The sequence below is a fragment of the Cygnus atratus genome, chromosome 5, assembly GCF_013377495.2.
Source record: "Cygnus atratus isolate AKBS03 ecotype Queensland, Australia chromosome 5, CAtr_DNAZoo_HiC_assembly, whole genome shotgun sequence".
Classification (NCBI taxonomy): domain Eukaryota; kingdom Metazoa; phylum Chordata; class Aves; order Anseriformes; family Anatidae; genus Cygnus; species Cygnus atratus.
This window is the reverse complement of record NC_066366.1, coordinates 37726181-37743535: the sequence shown is the minus strand read 5'-3', so window position 1 is coordinate 37743535 and position 17355 is coordinate 37726181. Positions and strand designations below refer to the sequence as shown.

The window sequence follows — 17355 nt, the reverse complement described above, 5'->3', positions numbered from 1 at the left end:
ATCCCCTGCACCTGTGGCCGGGCAGGCTTCAGGCACAGCTGGCCACGGCTCAGGGTTGACATCAGGGCTTCCCTGCACGGGGGTCATCACGAAATAGGGCAGCCCTGCTTCCTGGACATCAATGAGTGCATCGAAGCCTCGATGGAGAAAGGGAAGCGTGTCCTCATCCACTGCAGGGATGGTTACTCTTTAGGTCCTACTTGTGTCATCCAGTACCTGATGGTCAAGCACAGCATGGGACTCCTGGCAGCCTATGGGTTTGTGAGGGCACGGTACCCGCTGAACATCCAGGAGCACCATCAGGACCTGCTGGTGGCTTTGGAGATGTCCCTGCAGCCTGGCACTGCCAGCTTGGTGTGCCTGAAGCACTCCCTGTCAAGGAAGATGGCATGGAGCTAAATGGGACATGGTGGCTGTGCTGTTTGCCAGCAGCCCCGAAGAAGAAGAGCCAAAAGGAAAATAACCTGAACCCCGTCTCATGTGGAAAGAGAAAACTGTAGCTGGGGTGTGTGTAGGACAGTGCTGGCACAGGATGCAAAGGTGATGGCTTTGCTTTGCAGCAGCTCCTAGAGGCTGGTGCTGGCAGAAGTAGAGCTTGGGGAGCTCCTGGGGACATGCCAGAGGGAGAGGGGACTTCCTGGGCAGGGTGGGAGCTATGTGCCTTGGTCTGATGTGATCTGGGGAAAAAGCAGTCAGCCACCCCATTCCTCAGTCATCCTGCTGAGCTTTTACCGTGAGCACTACTGCTGTTGGGCTGCTAGTGTTTTTTTTTCTTTTTTCTTTTTTTTTCCTGACCATATCATCCTTGGAAACAAGGCTTAATGTCACCTGGTGTCGTGCCGGAGAAATCACCGCATGGCCCCTGCCCACTTGATGCTACCAGGGTGCTGAAGAGGAGACAACCCAGCTCCTTGGGCCTGGGGACTTCTTGAACCCATCACCCCCTGGTTTCAATCTCTCCTTCAAGAGCTGCTGTCTGGTAAGCCAGCAGGGGCCCGAACGGGTGTAGTTCTGTGGGGAGCTGAAGAAAATGGCTGCAGACACTTTGGAAAGAGTAATAAAGAGTTGGTTTAACTTTAGGGTCAAGCGTGGCTCTCCTGGAGTGAGTATGAAGGAAAAGTGAAGTGGCTAAGCTGTGCCTCACTGGGTGACCTCTGCTGCTGACCGTTTGGGGGTGGCTGCTGTCTGTTCCCAAATGCACTCACTGTATTCTCCGTTCTTTATTTTTTCTGAGAAGCCGGCTTTAGCTGGGCCAAGCAGACACCCCAGGAGGGCTTGTGGGTATCTCCCAGCTACAGGCCAGCACCAAGTGATACCGAGACTCCTGCCCCGTGGGAGGGTTGTGATGATTTCACTACCCGAGCCATCTAGCTCTCGATGTTTGAGGGACTAATCCTGAGCAGACCCATCCTTGCCCACACAGGACCCCGAAGCAAGACCCCAGCCCCATCTCAAGAACTTCGTCTCCTTTGGCAGCATCTGCAGCACTGTTCGCGTGATGCTACCGGAAGGCTGCAGCAGCAGATTTTCTGCTATTTGTATGGTGTCTGAGAGGAAAATTTGTCCTGACCGTGTCTGAATCAGCTCAAAATCCCTTGGCTACAGGGGAGGGAGCGCCTGGTCTGTGGGAGGAGGGCAGGAGCTGTTTGGGCTCTTGTCTCCATGGGATCCCCTACACACACGCGCGCACACACACTACATGTGCTCTGGATGGGGCTGGTGAATATTTCCAGTGCCATTTCCATCTGCCTCTTGCTTGGGCCATGGAGATGTGGGTGTGGGGCACCCCTCAGCAGACTTGGGGTTGCCTTTCTTGCTGGTAGCGTAAGGCTGCTCCCCACGTGCTGCAGTGAGCCAGCAGCAGATTTTGGGTTTTGTTTTTAAATAAATATATAGTTGTGTTGAAATATTTCTCACGGGGAGGAGCTGCAAATGTTTCCCTGTGTGGTAACTGAGTCTAAAAGAAGATGCCAGTGCTGGATGGCTCCCTCAGGGATGGCTCTTCCACACACTGCCACTGGTTGGTTTTTTGGGGGGGGCGATGCACGATCCGCAGCCTCCTTCCTGCGACGTTCCCCAAGGGCAGGCAGAGCTGCTGCTCCTCTCCCGCGGGGCTGCTTCGCCTGCCCCAGCCAAGGGAGGTGCACCAGGGACTCTTGCACATCATTGGTCTGAGAAGGTCTCCATGCCCTTAAAGAGAAGGTGGATTTTCTGCTGAGCCACCCGAGAAGCCCTTTTATACCTCCTTACTCAGCCAGCTGCTTCGGCTCGCCAGTCAGTCCTGGCCGGCCAGCGGGGCTCTCTGTCTTTCTCCTGCGGATTTGGGTGAGCTGCTTTGCATGTCTCTTACTGACTGGCTTGCTCTTCAGGGGGTGACGGGGAAGCAGGTTCACTCACCTGAGTTTTGGGGAAGTGAAGGCCGGGTGGGGTGACCTGCTGGGGGGATTAGTGGTGCTGACAAAGCCACCTCCGTCCTCTGCCTGTTGGAGAGGGTCTGGCAGCGGGGGGCCTCCCTCTGTCTTTCCCAGCTGCCTTTTCTTTTTGCTTTCATCCTCACTTGGTTTTGCTCTCTGCCCTAAGCCCCCTAACGCTGACTTCCCTGGGACCATAGGAAAAAGCATCCTCGGCTGCGGCACCCCGCAACAATCCCCACTCACACCCCTCCGCTCTGTGCAGCCCTTTTCTCCCCAGAAATCACCCTCGCCACCGGGAGACCCCAAAACAAGGACCATCATCCAGACTGGCAGCGTCATGGGGGTGATTTCAGCCCAGCCTGGCATTGCCTCCTCCCGTCCTTGGTGCTCACAGTGCGGGGTGCAGGAACACCGGCAAAAATAGCTCCTGCTCCTCGTCCACCTGCGGTGGTGGCTGTCGCCCTGCATCGCCCCGACCTCCCCAAGTCACGGGGCCTGGCACCGGGGCCAGGCTGCCGTCTGAGGAGACAGCTGCAGCTCCTTGTGCAGCTCCCCAGCCATTTTTAGAAGCACTTTTCTCTCCCCCCTCCACCCCTTCCCAGTAATGTGATGGGCCCGCACATTTTCCAGGATAAAGTTTCCTGGGGGAGCTTGGCCCTGCAGCCTGTACCTCCTCCCTCAGGCACCGACCCCATTAACGCTTCACCTCCCAGGCCTGCAGATTGCAGTGTTTTGGGGGATTGTCTCCTCTGCAAGGGAGCAGCTTCGTTTGGGCTCGGCCAATGCTCCTGCGCCCTTCCATCAGCAGACACAAGCATGAAATATTGCCCTGATAGAAAGGCGCGATTGCATTTATGGGGAAAAAATGACAGCACGACGTTCAAAGGTGCTTTTCCCTCTCTTCCCTAAGATGCTGAGTTGTGCCTGTAAAATTTCCACTTCCAGCAAATGCAAAAAGTCCTCTGATGAAGCTGTTCATACCTTTACCAGCTCAGCAAGAGCTCTCAGCCCTGTGTCCCATTATCTGTGCATGTTTCGTCATCCAGTGCATATGTGCGCTGGCAGCAGCATCCTCCAACGTCCTTGTCACCTGCAGCTGCTTCCCGGCTTCATTCCCAGTGCCCAAAGCCTTCATGGTCTTTGGGGTATGTCTCCTCCATGAAGCGTGGCAGTGCTGTTTTCCCCATTTGTAGACAGGGAGGTTGAAGCTCAAAATATTTGCATTTAGTTTGCTACAGCCCTATGCGATGAGAACTGTATGACAGAGTCAAGTGGCAGACATAAAATAGTTTTTCCCCCTCTTCCTTCATTGCATAAAGTGGCATCTTGGGGTCCAAGGAAGAAACACCCCTGCAGGGCTCGCTGTCACAATCTCTTTTTCTGGCCTGGCACCATTTGTCCCAGTGCAAATGTGGCCGTGAGCTGGCACGTGCTTGCCTCTCGTCTACAAACCTCAGCCTAGTTCCCCTTGAGATGGGAATTTGGAGAAGTTGGGACATGCGAGCAAACCCCTTCCTCTTTTTCTTTCTTTGTCTCGGGTAATCTTGCTTTGTTTCTCAACCCAAGAGAGCCAACACCAGCATGAATAATTGTAAATTATTTTTTGTTTTTCGTTGCAGGCTCACAACCATCTAAAGCAAGATGTCTGAGTAAGTTCCCATTTTCTCTCTCTGCTATGTCGCTGGCCTTTAAACACTTTCATCCAGCTGCTAGCTTTTTACACTTGTTAAGATTCCTCGGCTTGTTTCTGATTGGGATGCTAACTGCCTTTTCTCCCCTTTCTCTTCCTCCCCGTCCTTGTCTGCCCACCCTACCTGACCAGTGAAGAGGTAAGTGCATCCTGCTGGGGCTTTGCCTTCAGCGGTGCTCACCCCTGCAGCCCTTGCCTCGCAGATCCTCCACCGGGAAGGCAGCTGCCACTCCTCCGCCAGCAGGAGGATGCCGAGGGGACACTGGGGCAGGGATGGCCTTGAAGTCCGGGGATGGCCGTGGAAACGCAGAGCAAGGGCTTTGTCATGGCAGAAGTAGGGGATCCTGCACTGGGCTGCCTCCAAGTCAGCACTAGACCCCAAACTCCCCTCAGGTCACTGCAGGAGCCATAGCAATGAAGACCAGGTGCTGAGTCACCCAGCGTGGCTCCATAGCTCCTCTGAGCAAGCTGCCCCATCCTCCATCTCCCCACACATCCAAAACAGCACGAGGTAGAGCTTGTCCTCATCTAGAGAGGAGGATTTCAGGGCAGCACACAAACCCTGTGCCACAGTGCTGATGTCCAGCAGGTGCTCTGATTGCCCGCTAAGCCCAGTGGGAAGGCCAGGAGGGCACTCTTTGCTAAGGTAGCACTTTTCAGATGGAATATAAGGCCTGCGCTTGGAGTCCTCAAGGGCTCTGATCTCCTGTGGCCCACGTCCAGAACCTTATGAGCAAGGTCCTGCTGTCAGTGGTACATTGCCTCTCTGCACTGGATGCCTTTTATCTGCAGAGCCCTTGGCTTCTGTCAGCAGGGCCTTAGCACCATCTGTACATGCAAAACCTGTCAGATTTGGTTACAGTTCGCTCCACAGATCCTTATCCACTTCCTCCTGTACGTAGCAGACTGACACCCAAGTGCTGCTTTCTACTCGCCCACATCTGCATGTCGGATGCAGGGTGCGTGTCCCCTGCCCCAGCCACACTCAGGCTCACTCTCCTCTGGCTGAAGGGCTGAGGACACAGCTGCAGTGCCGTGGTGGACCGAGGCTGTGGTTTCTTCTCTGAGCAGGAGACCTGCTGATTCTGATCTAGTGCACTGCGGGTGCAGAAAGGCAGGAGAGCTCTCCCAGGCTTGCCAAATTGTGAGGGTTTCATGCAGCTGAGAGTGCACTGTATTTCTTACCTGGCATCACAGGGAAGATGAAGCTGGTTTGGGGACCAAATGTGTGTCAAGCTGCGGGGTTGTATGGGGAAAGGAAACTCATGGGGGAATGTACGCACTGTAACCTTCTTTTCTATCATTTTTCCCTCCCGCAGAAAAAGAGGAGGGCAGCCACTGCCCGGCGGCAGCACCTGAAGGTAGGTGACACTGCTGAGCTGGGCGAACTGTGTCCTGACCGTTCCATCTCTTACCCTAAGCCAGCTCCCCTTGGCACTCTCCTGCCTAGGAAAGGCCATGGTGCACGACGTGGGGTCCCCTGTGCACTTTTCTGCCCCTTAACAGGGAGCCTTCTGCACAGTGGGACTCTGGTGCTGGGGGAGGCTGGAGCCAGCATCCCCCCAAACTTCTCAGAAGTCCCCCTAAATCCCCACTGCATGGAGATGCAGGTGGTTTGGCCATGGGGAGCTCCCTTTTGCCCCAACCCCATGCTGACCTCCTTCCCGCTGCTTTGCAGAGTGCTATGCTCCAGCTCGCTGCCACTGAAATAGAAAAAGAAGCAGCTGCTAAGGAAGTGGAAAAGCAAAACTACCTGGCAGAGCATTGCCCTCCTCTGTCCCTCCCAGGATCCATGCAGGAACTTCAGGTAAACACCTCTTTCACCCTTACACCTGCAGGCCACCCTTCACCATCCGGGATCAGATGGTCTTGAATGATGGCCTGGTCCTCCTCCAGCTTTTGGGATTTTCGGAGGCAGAGGGGTCTTTCAGAGACAGAGGAGAAGGAAGAGGTCTGGGGAGAGGAACAACCTGCATGTCCTAGTACTCAACATCCCTCTCTGTTTTTCCTCCCAGGACCTGTGCAAAAAGCTGCATGCCAAGATAGAGTCAGTGGATGAGGAAAGGTACGACACAGAGGTGAAGCTACAGAAGACTACCAAGGAGGTGAGCGTCCCCCGGGGCCATCCCGCAGCTGCCTTGGCAGAGCCTCCGGCTCATCCTTTGTTCCTCCCCGTGCCTCTTGCCGGTGCATGAAACTCACACCGGGCTGTCTCTGCCCCTTCTTCTCCTCCCCACAGCTGGAGGACTTGAGCCAGAAGCTGTTCGACTTGAGGGGCAAGTTCAAGAGGCCACCCCTGCGTCGGGTGCGCATGTCGGCAGACGCCATGCTGCGCGCCCTGCTGGGCTCCAAGCACAAGGTCTGCATGGACCTCCGGGCCAACCTCAAGCAAGTCAAGAAGGAGGATACGGAGAAGGTACCCCTTCCCTCTCCCACACAGGCATCAGCCCCTGATTTTGGGGACTGACGCCTCCCTGTGTGATAGACAAGGTGGGGGGTGAGGGTCCTTCCTGCTCCATAATTCCTCCTCCAGCTCCCAGTGTAAAAATGTGGCATGCAGCCCCAAAAGACATACAGAAGGGGTGGAATTGGGCTCCTCTAGCTGACATGGGGTTGTCCAGGGGAGATGAAATGTTAGAGAACCTGTGGTGAGGTTTCCATGGCCGGAGGGGTGAAGGGGCTGTGCTTGGGGGATATTTCACCCCGCGGAGCCATCCCGCCACATGCCCATCCCTCCTGCAGGAGAAGGACCTCCGCGATGTGGGCGACTGGAGGAAGAACATCGAGGAGAAGTCTGGCATGGAGGGCAGGAAGAAGATGTTCGAGGCCGGCGAGTCCTAAGCACTGCTCTCTCCACACCTGCCGTTCCCACCCTCCTCCATCCCCTCCTGACACGGCCATGGCCATGGCCACCTTCCCCTACCCCCGGCCCCAACACGTCCTTGCCACGCATCGAGCCCACTGGCCGGGTGCTGTTTCCCTGGTTTTGTGCAGAGCTGCAGTCTGAAAGCAGCGGTGTAAATAAAGCTTTGGTGGGAGAGGGGGATGTCGCCTGCCGTGCTAGGGACAGGGAGGCTCCGTGCTGTGGTGATGGTGGGACCACCCTGGGGATGCTCATCTCCAGCAGGAGGCTGCCTTGGCCTGGTGTGCTCAGTGGGCAGCAGCATGGGATGCTCCCCTGCCACCCTCCTCTTGGCCTCCATCTCGTGGTGATGGGGTAGGAAGGGACATTTTCTCTCTTCTAAGCTCCATCCTCTGACCTGCGGCCTGCCCCGTCACAGGAGCTGCCATGCCTGGGCACTGCTTGGGCAGGCAGAGGAGAGGGCTGGAGATTTTGGGGGTGGTGAGGAACCATCTGCCAGAGGAAGGAAGCGGGTGAGGCCACAGCATGATACCATCGCCTGCTCTACCTCCTCCTGCTTCTGCTGCTTCCCCAGTGGGGGCCGAGTGGGGGTCAGGAGGTGGTAGCCCTGTGCTGGGTGCTTCTTGGTGGCCTCTTGGTGGCTCTGGTCAGTCCTTGAACCGGTGTTCATGCCTGTGGTGCTGTGCTGTGGCTCCTCTCCGTGTGGGGTGATGGATGGGGGGCAGGAGCTTTATGCCCAGGCACCGGGGGCATGCAGCCTGCATTGGTGGTGCAAAGCAGTCACCCCCAGGGCTGCAGGGCTCAGGAGGGGCAGCAGACACTCAGCACCCGGAGAGGATGCTATGAGATGCTCTCATATTGCTATGAGAGGTGTCAAATCCAGACCACCTCCGTGCCATGACAATGATGCCCCATGCACCACAGGATGCTGTGGTTCAGGGCTGCAGAATGTCCCCATATGAGCCGTGCTAGCACCAGGGGTGGCCCTGGGGAGCGGTGGGTTACCCTTCTCCCTGCTGGGGGGGATGTCCATGCTCCTCCCTTTCCCTTCAGTTTTTCTTAGCGCTTCCCTCTTTCGAGGCTGCCGACAGAGGCAAAACCTTAAAATAATCTGAACTTTTTTTAAAAAAATAATAATTTGCCTTCTCCCATCCCCCCTAAACCCACAAAGTTTCCGGCACAGCTCACTTCTGCCCAGCGCAGGAAGAGCGAAGCGGCGGCGGTGGCGGCACCCTCGCGCGCTGTGCCCCCAGCCCCTAGCTGTCCCCGGGGACACTGTGCTGTCTGGGAGGGGGATGTCGGACTCGGAGGAGTGCCACCAGGGTGCAGGAGGAGAGGACCAAGTGGGAGATGAATCCCACCAGGAGAGCGAGAGGTGAAGCCTGGGGACTGGGGAGCCCAGCGGCAATGAATCTGGGAGGATGGGGAGCTGGGAGGGGAGGTGTTGGGGGGGAAGAAGGATAGCGGGGCCGATATGAAGAGGATCCATGGGACATGAAGGTGATCAGATGCCCTGGCAGGGCTTTGGTGAGGCCCTCCAGCTAGGGAGAGCCTTAGATTTCTTAAAGGTCCTACCCATCTCCTTCAAACTTCAAAGCCACTGGGGGGGTTGATCCAGCAGGGAACCTGGACTCCAGCCCCATGCAAGCTCAGCAAGGGGTCTGGCTCCAAGACCTGGGCCTGTGTGGTGCTCCAGAGTTGAAATTAGCCCTATCTTTAAGGTGAATTGGGGCAGACCCTGCTGCAGGATGTGTCCTCTCTGTGTGTGCACAGGTGGGTGACTTTGGTGGGAAGGAGATGGGAGGCGGGAGGAATGCTCAGACCCCTCGCAGGGGGGATATCCAGACCCCTTTTGCTCTCACCTGCTGCCTTTGCCGCTGCTTGGAGGACCATGCTCAGGATCTGTGACTGTGGGATGGGGCTGGGAGGTGGCGCTGCCTTGGCAGTCTGATTTCTTTTTGTGTCCACTACAACTCTAAACTGAATTAACCTGGACATTTTTCAGGCTGGCTGCTGTCTTTTGTCAGCTTACACATCTCCCCGTTCCTCCGGTCTGCTTTGTTGCTTTATCAACAGATTGTAAAATTCGTACTCTGTTCACTTCACAGCAGGCAGTTTTACATAGGGGTTAAGGGGAAAAAGACCAGCAGCAGAGACCAAACTGCAGCTGTCTGCAATAGGGGGAGGCAGTGATAGTCTTGGCCGAGGAATCCTACAGAAATATTCAGATTTGGACGCAGCCAGGTTCAGGCTGAGCATCCTTGGAGCTTGGGGGTTGCCTGATTTTCTCCTCCAGCTTCAAAGCTCACATTAGCATTTCTCCGTAAGGCTGCTGAAAGGCAGCACACTTCACATCGAGAGAAAAAAAACAGCCCTGAGTGACAAGGAGAGGGGAAAGGTGTGTCATCTCCTATTGCTAACGGCTGCACTGAGTGTTTGGGCTGACACCTGACAGCAATTAGCCCTGGCTGAAGGCTTGACTGGAGGCTTCAAAAAGGTGCTGGAGCCTCAGTGCATGGCTGCCTGCAGAAACAAAGGGGAAAGCTTTACTGCTGGGGGGGTGCTGAGGTGTAATTCCAGGCAGTGCTCATTTGCCTTGCAGGGGAAGGAGCCTTTTTGGGGTGGCTGAGCCCCTTCAATGGGTGCATGTATATTGGCTCAACCAGGGCCATGCAGCAGGAGTCCCTGGTGGGGCAGGGCTAGGTGTTTCCTTTCTCTGTTTTCTCCTGGAGCTTCAGATAAACAAGATAGGAAGGCACCTGTTTTATAGCACTGAAACTCTTTTTGAAACTTGCTGATAAAGTGTGTGCATGGATGTTGATTAAAGGTGGTGCAGCCCTTTCCCTTCAGATGAATTTTAATGAAATATTAAATGGATGGAAAAAAAATAGAGAACAAAAGTAGTTTTTGGTTTAAGAAAATGGAGAATTGCTTTCCCTCCTGATTTGTGTACTGGTTTCATGTGCAGCTCTGAACTCCTCCTTTTGCTTGCGCTATTTACATGTTTGCCAAGCTCTCAAAATTTCCACCCCGCAAATGGAGGAAGGAAGTCTGTGTTTGCTGCCTGGGGCTACCTCTTCTCTGCCTGTGGTTAGCTCAGCTCTCTGCTCTCCTCACCTCAGGCAGGAGCTCTTCTCAAGGCCATCAGTGTATGGATGGATAGATGGAGTCAGGGCAGTGCACCTAAGACAGCGTGAGGAGTGCTGGAGGAGGGAGCAGTGGGATGGAGCTGCCAGGGAAGCCAATCCCAAGGCTCTCTGGTGGCAATGTATGCATACATTGGAGATATGGGGGAGGAAAAAAGGAGTTGGGTTTGCTTAATGAGCCTTGAAATCTGCCCAGCGTATATAGAGGAGGAATTTACAGTAGGGAAGGCTTACACTTGTGTAACTGTTGAGGCAATCCCAGCCTGGATGCAGCTTACCCCTTGTCCCCGTGTGACTGGAGGCATGCTGGCAGAACCTTGCTTGTGCTGGTGTAACACCACCAAAAACCAGCTGGAGTTACACTTTTCCACGAGCTGCCCTTGCTCTCTGGGGAGGCTCGGGGCCGTGCACCTGACATGAAGCCTGCCCTGCAGGACATGGCCACCTGCTCACAAAGCAGGTCCAGCTGCAGAGCAAGGAGCTCAGAGATGAGAAGCCAGCTTCTCCTGAGTCCCCTGCCACCTTCCCTGTGGGGTTGCCCTCCCGGGAGCTGCAGGAAGCCCTCAGCAGCCCTTGTATGGTCAGCACCCAGGGAAGGGCTCCACCGCACCAGCAAGTCCCAGGCTTTGCTCAGCCACGTCTGTCCCCAGCTGTCTCGAATTCTCCAGATCCTTAGAGGAGTCTCGAGGGTCCCTGCAAAGATGAGTCTTGTTGCTAAGTATACCCGTGGCTGGAAGGAGGCTGGCCAGGAAAGCTGATATGGGGAGAGCCCTCGGCACATGGGATTCCTTGGGGGAGGGATGGCTGAGCCCCGCACGGGGTGACCGCTCCGAGTTTGACCCAGCTGGGAGCATCGGAGTGAAGAAGAGTGGGGAAACACACAGGGGAGGGCCAGCAGACTCCAGCTGGAAGCTCTAATGAAGCTGGGCAATATTGCAGCATTTCCATATTAGATGTAGGTGCTCTGGCAGGGGCATAAGGGATGAAGAGCTGCCTCTAAATATAGGGACGTATCAGGTGCCTTTGCTGCCCCTTTCTCCTTGCAGGAAACCCTGGCTTGTCTTGCCTATTTTGCAATGTAAAGCTGGGGGTTTAGGGGTGTGAGTGTTAATAGGGGATTGCCCAGGAGCTTTTATTTGATTTTTTTTAATCACTGAAGGATGTGCTAGCCAGAGGGTTAGCTGAGCATGGACTACCAAAACCAACCAAACAAAAAAACACAACTGTGTATTTTAAAACGGTTTAAAAACACTTGGGGTGAAATCTGGCTCTGAAGCCTGTGGGATTCCCTTCTCTGTGGGTTCTGGAGACAGCTTACTGTGGGGCTGGGTGTCCTGGGGCCAATCCAGGAGGTTTTGCCAGCCCCCCTACTGCTGGAGCCCATGCCATGGGGTCACCCAGCCCCTCCAGCATCCTTTGGCCGCACCCCAGGAGGGGGTGAGCTCTGCTCGGCCTTTGTCCAGCATCACTAAAGCATGTCCCTCCGTGCCACAAGGAGCACCAGGAGTCTGGACTGAGCTTTGGCCTCCCATAGCTGTGGCTGAGGTTTCTGCTCTCTTAACCCGAGTCTGACATGCTCCTCCCAGGACTGAGGCTTTGGACCCCCTGGGGAGGTGTTTCAGCATCCTTTGAAGGATGCCATTTGTTTGCGAAGGGAAAGAGGTGCCTTAACCATGATATTTGCCCTCTGTTGGGTGCCAGCTACAGGTAGTTTCTTATCGGACCTGTGTGACACCTGCCAGGCCTTGAGCAGGTGTTTTACACAGCTTGAGGCATCTCCAATGGCACTGCACATATGTTTAGGCACCTGAATTGCTGAGTTCCCAAATCACCTAGCGAGCATGGACCACTGCTGAGATCTGGGTTGAGGCTTAGCAGGTATCCCTGTCCTCGGGCTGCCTGGGTGCTCTGAGGAGGCTCAGCTACCAAGGGGTTAACCAGCTCTGCTTGGCGCCCGTGTGTGCTTTCCTTGCCATGTATCTCTCCTAACACGCACCAGATGTGCGAGGCAGCTGCCGGAGTGCCTTAATCCCAGGTTTCAGCACTCGGGGCTGCCTTTCTCACGGGCAGGTCTGCAGCGGGGTCTCTGGGGGCTCGCAGCACGCAGGCAGGGTGGCTGGCAGCACCCATCCTCATCCTCTGCCGGGCTGGGCATCTTCTGCTATTGGCTGCGTTCAGTCACCTGCGGGGTGTGCTGCTGGCGTGGAGGCAGGGCTGGTGCTGACGGTGCAATATTGGGTTGTATGGGATGAGCAGCGGCGTCTGGAGACGGAGCTACATGGATTTGCTGTCGCAGAGGAGCTTCACGCCAGCCCCGTGTCTGAGAGCTGTCCAGGGACTACGTGGGCAGAGAAACACGTGGGCTGAATTTATTAATGAACCCAAAGGGAACCCCATTCAGGGACTGGTGACCCACTGGCACCGGGGGGCTGAAAGCTTGCAGCCACCCAGGAGCACCTGGTCTGAGATGTGCAAGGGTTGGTTCACTTGGAGCTGGATTTATTTGGATTTCTCTTGTTATTGCACGGAAATACAGGCCCGATGTTTTGGTTAGCGTGTATCAGCACCACCCCACTCTCTGCGGTGAAGCTGTGCCAGTTTGCATCAGCTGGAAGTCTTTGGTTCTTTCCCTTACAAGCTCATTTTGCAAACGAACCCTTTGCTAGGGATTTTTTCTGCATTACCAAGCAACCCCTCTCCCAGCCCTAGGTATCTGTTGCTTGCTGCTGCTAAATAGACACTATGTGCAATTTGTTTTATCAAGCTCCTGCCAGACGGGGTGGAAAATATGATCTCTCCTTCGGTGCATGCGCATGCATGTGCTTTTTTCTGCTGCAAAAGCAGTTTCCTTTCCAACGAAAGGTTGCTCTGGAGCCATTAACATTGACAAACCCTGAGCTATTGACACATCCCAAGCAACCACAACTGCCATCCATTTGTGAAGGGCAAAGTTCCCACCCCCCCCCCCCCCGCAATAAAATCGGAAGCAATAATTGAACCAGCTGCTGGAACGGTTTCAAAGCAGGCGCCTCCTTGCAGTTGCCACTTAACTTCCGTAAGCGAGCTGACAGCAGCGGGCCCGAGCTCAGCTATGCCCGAGGAAAGGCTCGTGTGTTATCCACTGTGTGCTCCCCTGCTCTGAGGGGCTTCTCCTTCCTCAGGCTGGCATTTCTCGCTCCTCTTTTCCTCTCCAGTTGACGTGGTCCTGCATGCAGCTTCAGCTTGTGTTTGCCCCAATCCATCTTTCTGGATCCATCCACCTTTAATGGCAGAAAGGCTCCTTTCAGCTCCGTATGAGGTCTGGCTCTGCAGAATTAATCACCATTTTCCCACTTGGTGGAGGCACGTGCTGGCCTTCAGGCTTTTTGGATGCACCCCAGCACTTTTCCCTGCCCCTCCATGGTGGCTCCCATCTTTTTGCCCGGCTCCAGCAGGGGAGGCATGGATGGATGCTGGCTTTCTGCGAGCTGGGATAAGCTGTCTTCCCGTGAGGCTTGGAAGTGGGAATTGCCAGATGATGCCTGGGGCTTCCTTCCTATCCCTTAGCCCACCTAACCCTAGCAGGAGAACCAGCCTGGCAGCGTGAGGCAGGGATTAGTGGCTGCTAGAAGTGCCTGCGTTGCATGGGGCAGCGCCACACCATGGGAGAGTCGCTTGGCCACCTCTGCTCTTAATGGTGCTGCACTGGCTCGTGCTTGCACCCCCAGTGCTTGCTGCCCTCCTTCTCCCTTTTTAAACCCATCTTTCATTTTCCTTTTGCTCCCTTCTCCCTCGGTCCCCTCATTCCTTTTCCTCATTTGTATTGCTCCTGGAGCATCACACCGTCTCTCACCATGCTTGCAGGCTCCCGTATCCCCTCTCACTGGCAGATGAAGCAAAGCCGTGGGATTTTGGGCTTATGATCTGCCCATAAAATGCTCCAAGGGGACAGAACAGGATGGGTCCCTCCTCTGTCCTGCGTGGGGGTGAGAGGGCAGCGGTGGGATGAGGGATGAGGGCTGCTCCTTCCAGCTCCAGCTCTCTCTCCTTTTTGTTTCTGCTTCTCTGGATGTCATAGGAAGAAAGTCATCGTTGTTCCCGAGCCAAGCTCCTCAGACTCCTGACATGGTGTTTGTTGACTCTTTGGACTCGGCCCACAATCATACGTGCTCCTCCTTGGGAGCCAGACCCCCTGCAGCCCCTGACATCTCTCGCCTGTGGTGCCGCCCCACGTGGCTGCAGGGTGAGCCCAGGGCCAGGCGCCCTGCTGCGGAGCCCTTCCTGAGCACCTCCCACCTCCTCTGCCCTGCTGCCCCTTGGGGTACATGGGCTGGGAGAAAGCCCCTTGCCAGGGCAGCCCCTGCCCACTGCATCCCCTCCCTGCCTGCCCCTGGGGTCACGCCTTGGCTCGGGAGCATATTTGTGCCGCTGCCAGGGGCAGTTGCGGGTGCAGGCAGGGCAGGTTGATCCCACCTCCAAGGGCTTGCTCTGCCTTCTGGTGGCACCTTCTGCATGGCTGTACATCCCCTGCTTCACCCCAGGGTGTTTTCTAGTGTCGCCAGACCTGGCAGGTCCTCAGCGCTCCGACCCTGCTCTTCCCTCCCCAGAAATCGCAGCACCCCAGCTAACCGTGCCGACGAGACGCACGGCCCTCTTGACAGCACGCTTCTGGAGCTTGCAACTGGCTGCTCCTGCTGAGAAGGAGATAATGTGCTGCTCTTGGCTGCTAGACGCCCAATTTCCTTGGGATTATCTCTGCCTGCCTGTTCTGGCTTTTGCGCTTGGCTGCCCGAAATCGAGTGCTGATGGAGCGTGCCGAGTGGGAACTGGGGACGGAGGGGACACAGGCAAACCCTCTTCATCAGGATGTTGGGCTGCCTGCACCAGCTGGTGGCCCCTTCTCGCTGAAATGGGTCTCCTGGGAGGCTGGGCAGGTGCTGGTTTCGAAGTGGGGCTTGCCCATGGTGAAGAGGTCTGGGAGGTGTCAGGATGGGCAGAGAGGGTTGGGTGGCAGGGAGAAGGCTGCCGGGTTTCTGGCCCTAAAGCTGCCCTTGCTGGGGCAGGGCTTGGCCCATGCTGGAGCAGCAGAGGCTGTTCCTGCAAGGGGGGTCTGCTCTGGGTGGGATCCCCCCTCTGACATGCGGGCACGGCTTCTGGAGACCACGCTGGCCCTACAAAGGGCCAATCCTCAGCACGGCTGCCTGTTGGAGCCCATGCTGCTGCTTGGCCTGGCTGGTACTGCTTTGCATCGCCAAGTATTTGGGGAAAACTGCTTTGGATGCATTTCTTTGTTAGCAATGGAGTCTTTTCTCCTAGTTTTTCCTCCCCCCCCACCAGACCATGTGTTATCCTCTGACTGATTTTGCAACCAGCCCTACATAGCAGAGTGGTTGTGTAATTAACGGGAACTGGTGCGGCCCTATCTCCCGGGGACTCCCGCCTCCTTCCCGCAGCAGCCTGGCCCGCCTTGCTCCCTCCTGGCCTCTCACCTCTCCGCTGACCCTGCTGCTGGGAGCAGCCCTGGGAAGCTCCCCGGTGGCTGTCAGTGGCTGTCGGGGTGCTTGGGGCATCCCAGCTCCCGTATCGGGGTGTGGGTTTGCTGTGGGGATTTGTGGTGGTTCTCCTAAGCGCGTGCCACGCACCCCCACCGAAAAGTAATAAAAAAGGAGATGAATTAATTCTTTGTTTTTCTTCCTGTGTCCGCTGCGCTCCTGCCCGCTTCCTGGTGGGACCAGGAGGTTTGCTGCTGCGAAAGGAGGCGTGCAGCTGTGGGGTTGGGGCTGTTCTTGGCGGTGTGGTGAGATGCAGGCTGCTGCACCTGGGCTGGGCGGCGAGCGCGGGAGGAGAGGGGACAGAAGTGCCTCTGTTCTGCAGGATGGTGCTGTGGGACTGCTTTTCCTCCAGCTGCGATGTGGGGGGCTCTTCCTTGCTTCCCTCCTGGTGTTTCCCAGCAGACGGGTCCTGTCCTGAAAAGTAAAGCCCTGTAGGTGCATGTGCCATTCGGAGCATGGGGACAGTGTCGATGAAGCCCAGAGGAACGTCCTCTGGCTTGAACCTAACTACTCTGTAAGTACTTGTAGGGCTGGGACGTGCTCCTTTTGAGCAACAGAGGCCTTTTGTGGTGAATCTCTTGCATCGTCTCCCCAGCCCCGAGCTCAGCAAACGCAGTGTGACAGCGTCAGAGGGGCCACAGAGCGAGGCCGGGATCAGTGTCTGTGCTCACTTGGTTTGTGATCGCTTAGGGGAAGTTTGGTAAATACCTGCAGAAAAAAATAATGAACTGTTTCGAAATGAAGCCGAGGAGAGGCACATCCTTCTGATCTGGGCTCAACGCACTTCCTTTTTATTGAGATTTCTGGGTGTATTTCACAGGCAGCTTCCCCATTTCAAGAAGCACTTCTGCAGAAGTGATTGAAATGTGTAAGTAAGGTGAGAGGGGGCTGAGAGCAGAAGGAAGGTGAGGGTGAGAGCAGAGGGGTCCCCCCTGACAGACATGATGAGGAGGAGGTGGGCAGGCTGTGCCATGTGCACCGCTGCCTGTGGGGCTAACATAGGGCTGGGACTTGGTAGGTGCAGTCCAGGTACCCGCTGCTCTGGTATGGAAGAAACTTCCCCCCAAAGTCACACGTGGACCAGGGGATGCAGGTGAGGGAGGAAAGGCTGATTTTGTTATTTTTTCCAACATTGCTCCCATGATGAGGCAGCATTAAGGCGAGAGCGGTCACCTGTATCTGACAGCATGGCAGGCGGGCAGGCAGTGTTGGCAGGTGACATCGTTCCCAGTCCTTCACCGGCCACTCACGTGCTTCTTTATCCTCCTGAAGTGCTGGTGCTTCGTGAAGGCAAGCCAGGTTATTTTTTGCTCTCCCTCTGGTTGATGCTTGGGGAAACTGAGGCACGGCAGAGTCAGTCACTTGAGCAGGCAAGGAGTGGTGAGTGCAGAAGCAGGGTGCGTGCCTCCTGCTGCCTGATGGTAGCCCCCAAAATCCAGCTGCTAGCCTCATCTCCTGAGAAGAGCTTCCCCTGGCTCAGAGTTTCCCAGTGCTAAAGCCCCTCTGGCATTAACCTGGCTCTGGGTTTGTCTCTGGGCACACAGGGACGGCGGGGAGGTGAGACTTCTCCCGATGTGAACGGAGCAGGGCTGCCTGAGTGCAAGCTGCAACCCGAGGGCACAAACCCAGGCTGGCTTTGTTCCCAGTTTTTGTAATAGGGAAAGCAGGAGGGAAAGCTGGAGGTAAGGTGGGGGGGAAGGAAAAAAATGAA

The 17355-nt window shown here is 55.9% G+C and overlaps 2 protein-coding genes across 2 annotated transcripts in view; both read left to right on the top strand.

Moving 5' to 3' along the window:
- Positions 1-4396: 4396 nt before the first annotated feature.
- Positions 4397-6945, top strand: TNNI2 (troponin I2, fast skeletal type). Its single transcript, XM_035539224.1, has 6 exons — positions 4397-4438; positions 5424-5465; positions 5783-5911; positions 6120-6209; positions 6344-6520; positions 6847-6945. The coding sequence occupies exons 1-6, from the start codon at positions 4397-4399 to the stop codon at positions 6943-6945; spliced, it is 579 nt and encodes a 192-aa protein (XP_035395117.1).
- A 1073-nt stretch (positions 6946-8018) lies between these two features.
- The window catches only part of LSP1 (lymphocyte specific protein 1), a 40451-nt gene continuing 31114 nt past the window's right edge, over positions 8019-17355 (top strand). Inside the window, exon 1 of the mRNA XM_050710732.1 lies at positions 8019-8342. Coding sequence (XP_050566689.1) covers positions 8263-8342 — 80 coding nt within the window. The 5' untranslated portion in view covers positions 8019-8262. The remainder of the gene's footprint in view (positions 8343-17355) is intronic.

Coding starts and splice junctions, on each gene's coding strand:
- TNNI2 (XM_035539224.1), top strand. CDS start 4,397: ATGGCCGTGGAAACGCAGAGCAAGGGCTTTGTCATGGCAGAA. Junction 5,466..5,782: donor CCCGGCGGCAGCACCTGAAG/GTAGGTGACACT, acceptor GCTGCTTTGCAG/AGTGCTATGCTCCAGCTCGC. Junction 6,521..6,846: donor AGAAGGAGGATACGGAGAAG/GTACCCCTTCCC, acceptor TCCCTCCTGCAG/GAGAAGGACCTCCGCGATGT.